General features: G+C 27.3%; 1 protein-coding gene across 1 annotated transcript; it reads right to left on the bottom strand.

Moving 5' to 3' along the window:
- LOC119681044 (N-acetylglucosaminyl-phosphatidylinositol de-N-acetylase) lies at positions 1 to 2375 on the bottom strand. The gene is made up of 4 exons (XM_038094108.1): positions 1315 to 2375; positions 974 to 1264; positions 611 to 704; positions 1 to 539 (listed from the first exon to the last, which is right to left on the bottom strand). Exons 1-4 carry the CDS (start codon positions 1730 to 1732, stop codon positions 362 to 364), a joined length of 981 nt encoding a protein of 326 aa, XP_037950036.1. The 5' UTR covers positions 1733 to 2375; the 3' UTR covers positions 1 to 361.
- Positions 2376 to 5064: the final 2689 nt, after the last annotated feature.

Below are 5064 nucleotides of genomic sequence, written 5' to 3'. Positions count from 1 at the left end.
TTGCATGTTTGTATCATTTATGTTCTTACAATGTATGTATAAAGCTCTTGTCTTTTGTTTAACAAAATTATTTAAAAGTAAAAATTATAGTTATACATATGTATAATGAATTTATAATTAAATTAATTGTATTAGTGATAATATATGTAACTAAAAGTAAATGGACCAGATATGTACCCATGGCTTAAATTTATACAAATGTTTGCTACTTATAAAAGCGTTTCTGTAGAATCGTCATGTTTGCCTTTTCAAGGGCTTTAAGGTATTCTTCAATTGGTTTCAAATGTTTGGTGTTTGTTTCATTTAATCATTATTGTTTTTTTAACATCGATGTTTATTTATATTTGAAATTCATTAATATTTAATGATCATGAATTTGCATTTCTAATTCAACATCCGATAGATTTACTTCACGAAATGAATTTATAAACATATAACGTGAAAAATATATATACAACCAACGGAACCATTTCATTTGAGACTTGTGCTCTTTCATTGCACTCCGTATAATGGCAGCTTGTCTCCAACTCAAAATGCACCTATACGTAAAAGGTAGAGGAAATATTTTACATTAAAATTTTTAAATAAATTATAAGTTTATTAAGCATACCAATTCGTTGACATGAAGCACGTACATATTAGATCCAAAATGGAAATATATTTTCTTAAAGTATTTACAGAATCCAGTGTAAAAAATTTACAATCTTAAATAAAAAACAAATATTTAAATAAAATTACAATATCTATTTTATTAATTACTGACTGGCAAAAGCAGTTCAAACAAGAAATTTATTCAATCTGACAACTTCAATTGTGTCAGATTATATATACGGCACATATGTACATATATTTGTATTAACATGATTTGATTTTACTTAATACCTCATGTTTACACACATAAACAAAAATTTATTTTTAGCATCATTTATATATAAAAACAATAAATTAATGTGTAAATAATTTATAGACTTACTTTTTGGTAACAAATGAGCTAAGCATAATGAAGCCGTTGCATAGTATACAGCAGAATGGTTGGGATGTTGGCTGACACCATCTCGATCATATGTTATTACAGCATCAATATCAAGACTTTCCACCATATTTAATATATATTTGGCTACCGATTCTGTTTGCCATTCTACATAAGGATCATCAGGTAAATGCGTTGCATTTAATAGCATTATATTAGAAGATGGTATACCCAAGTAAGCGCAGGAACTCCAAAGTTCCTGGCGACGCAAATGCGATTTGTTCTCATAATTACCTGTAATTTAAAATGTAAATAAAATGAAAATCTAAACTGAAATCTTTTACCATTGGATAGACATAATATATGAACTTGTACATCGCGTTGCGTTAATGTATAAATCAACGGTCCAAAGAACATACACTCATCATCTGGATGTGATGTTACAAAAAGCACTCTTTTCATTGAACAGCTAGAAGGTAACTTTATGCTCTTAATAAGCCTTGGTAGTCGATTAACATTATCGCCATTAAATGTTACTAAAAAGAGCAGTTTGTATAAGCCCAGGCATACTACAATGTATACCAAGCAGGCAAACAGTATATGCTCCAGGGTTTCGGCCGTCTTGGTAGTAACAAATAAATAAAAAGAGTTCCTATTTATAAGGTTAACTATATTTATAACTGTTGTATTTCCACCAATCGCCTGCAATTCTTGTAGTTTAGCCGAAATGTTGACACCAATTAAATCAGTCAGCCAAGACATAGCATGTTATTGCAGTGCGTATGTCAAGTTTATATTTTTTGTTTTTGTCCCGTATAATTTATATTGTATACATTGACGAGAAGCATTCAATCAACTTAAACGATATTTACAACAATTTTTTGATGCTGGAACAGATTTTAAGTCCAAAAAATGACTGCGTTATTAACAAATACATGCAGTTACTCAGCAGTTATGATTCTGTGCAATAAATGTAATAAGCTATATATAATATGAAAAAACTATTGACTTTTTATATTGTTGATGTTGTGCTATTTTCCAAGATCGTTGTCGCTGCGGCGTTTGTTGTTGCTTCCCGCGCGCCTGTTAGTCCTGTGATTCGTGTTTGAATATTTTTCGATGTTCCCATCAGTTATTTGTAGCTGTTTTCTTTTTTTGTTTTTCCAAACGAAAATTTTTTTGTTAACTGAAACACTAAGCGTGGATATAATTTTTATGAGTTGCCAAATAAGTAGATTCACATCTTTTTGCAAAAACTTATTTCTCCTCAACCATTTTTTGACAACTATGCTTCTTCTTTACAAAGTATTGTACTGTCAAAAACTTGGGGGCGAGTAGAGTTGTATTTCCAAACTGTTAGTTATGGAAGAATTAAAATTTTGAAACTATTTTTAGAAGCAAATTCTTTTTATGATTACAATTCATATTATAAATATTAAATATTATAAATATTAAAATTGTTTACTGAATAAAAAATGATTTTTGTAATTTTCAAATTTTAAATTAAATGACATAGACACAATATTAAGAGCAGATTTCACAGTCGTAACTTAAATTTCATTTAAAAAAGATGATCTCAAAACTACTTTAATACGGCGTTTACATTGGCCGAAAATGGCTCATTTTGGTCAAAAATCGAAAATGAGTATCGAATGGCTCATTCTTGCATATAAAATTTCAAGCACAAAAATGAGCAATTTTCTCACATTCTGTATGACGTTCGAATGCATTCCACATACGTTCCAAATGCAAAGGAATCCATTGAACATACCCTAAATGAAAGCTCTTCATGGCATTTTGACAGTTTGAAAAAGCTGTTTTGACATATTTACAAAAAAAGGTAAAAAAATGTTTGGTGGTTGCATTTTCTTTAAAACGATGCACCAATTTTTGGAACTTCTACTTCACAAAAATAAATAAATCGAATCTAGAAACAAGTTTTCAGTTTATATTGTAAGGTTTGAAGGTATATTTAACCTTCCTGTAACATTTTTTTGGCACAGGCCAAAAATCAAATCAACATGCAAGTTGAAAAATTAGATGTTGAAATGAGAACAAATGAAATAGAACGAATGTAAACACTTTCAAATGGCTCATTCAAAATGAGCCATTTTCGGCCAATGTAAACGCCGTATAAGTCATGTTTAAGCCATCAATTTTAATGACTATTTATACTTAAGTCAATTTTGAGACTTAAAATACGATTATAGTGCGTTACAGTTTTATTATTTATAAAAATGTAAATATATATGTTACATATTGACATTACGTAATGTTGTATATAACTTCGCAATTTGGATTTTATAATGTAAAATAGTACTCTTCTGAAAATTTCTGTAAATATAATTAAAGTTAATATTAAAATTTTTTTCGAATTTAAGGTGTGCTCTGACAATTTCATTATAGGAATATTATATTAAAATCAAATTTATTAAATATAAATATTAATTTGAATAAGCTACAATTTTAAATATATATTTGTTAGGGCGTATATATACTTAGGTCGTGTGCAAGTTCGAGTAAATTGATAGTAAATTGAGGAAAATAATAAATTATATTGGTATAGTAGCGAATGTTGGTTTTTACCAGAATTTCGAGTAGGATAAATTATATCAAAATTAGGTGTTACCATTGTGGAAATTTTATAAGGTGTTTAAAAATGTCTAAAATTCATTTGAGAGATTACTCTCACTGTCCTTTTACCTAAAAAAAATAAAATATCTTTGAATAATAAAAAATATTCAAAATTAGCCGTGTAGTGTACCACCGTGGCTTACTGTATTATAGAATATATCTTGATGTTTTTTAAATTTTGTGGAGCAGTCATCCAGCATCATATATACGTATTTACTAATTTATACAAAATGATATGCGACAATGCTGGTTTGTGAAAGAGCGCTTAAAGCGCGTATTACACATGAGATTTTTTTTTCAAACTTTTTTATGAAGTGCGAAATTTGTGCTAAATTTGATGTACAATAGTAACATTTCAAGTGTTGACAAAAAAGTTTGATGGAAATCAAAAACTTTGATTTTTCGTCAAAATTGGTCGTGTGTTTTGGTATACAATCGGATTTTTTTCGACTTACATGCAAAATTTTATTCATTTTAAGGGATGAAAGCGAAAACGTCGTTAAAATGCAATCATGATTTTATTTTATAGTATATTTGTTGATTTTTTTTGCTGGGGCATATTCAAAATAATGTCGACTGTTTTGATGTATAATAGCAAGCGACGATAAAAAAGTTTGACAAACAAATCTCATGTATAATACGCGCTTAAGTACAAAGTTATATAGACAGTCATGGTCACGTCAAATGTACTATTATTGTTGTTTTCAATGTAAATAAAATTATTTACAATAATAGAAAAAAAAAGAAATCGATTTAGATTCGGTCATGTTGGCAAAGCTTTCTATGCTTTGTAATTTTAGTGATCCTCAATAATGAATTACAAAATTTTCACCTATTAGAAGTAAATATGTGTATTTTTCTGAAGATATCCACATAAAAATAATAAGCATATAAATTTCGGCACAAAAAAAATAAAATTGTAAAAGTAAAAAATTGAAAATTGTGTTATGATTTTCTGTATAATATAGGTTTTTAACAAAATTCAAAAAGATTGAAAAATTGTTGTGATCATTTGTCATATGACTGATTATCTATATAACAGTACTACAATAATAACTTTTTATAAATATTGCATTCTTTTGGTGTCCTTTTTTTTAAATTTGTGAAATATATTAAATGTAGTATTTTGTTATATACATATTTCAGTACTATTTTGTGATTAATTTAATTTTTTTATATAATTGTTTTTAGTTGCTGCTAAGAACTAAAACCAAAATTAACTTTCAGTATTTTAAAATAATTATGGTTGTGAAACAAACATTTTCTTTTGAGTGTAAAATTAATTCTTGTTTCTTTGCTTTTTTTGACATTTGGTAACAGTTTTTCAGAAGTTTAGCCGATTCTAACACGGTTTAAAGTATATAAAATTAAGCACAAGATTGAATGTAATCGATTTTGAATAAAATATAAATAAATTAAATATTGTAAAGAATGTATTTTGATAAAAAATTTTAATAGTT

This window comes from Teleopsis dalmanni, chromosome 2 (assembly GCF_002237135.1).
Source record: "Teleopsis dalmanni isolate 2A chromosome 2, ASM223713v2, whole genome shotgun sequence".
In the NCBI taxonomy this organism is placed as follows: domain Eukaryota; kingdom Metazoa; phylum Arthropoda; class Insecta; order Diptera; family Diopsidae; genus Teleopsis; species Teleopsis dalmanni.
The sequence above is the reverse complement of the archived record's forward strand: the minus strand, read 5'-3'. Positions and strand labels throughout refer to the sequence as shown.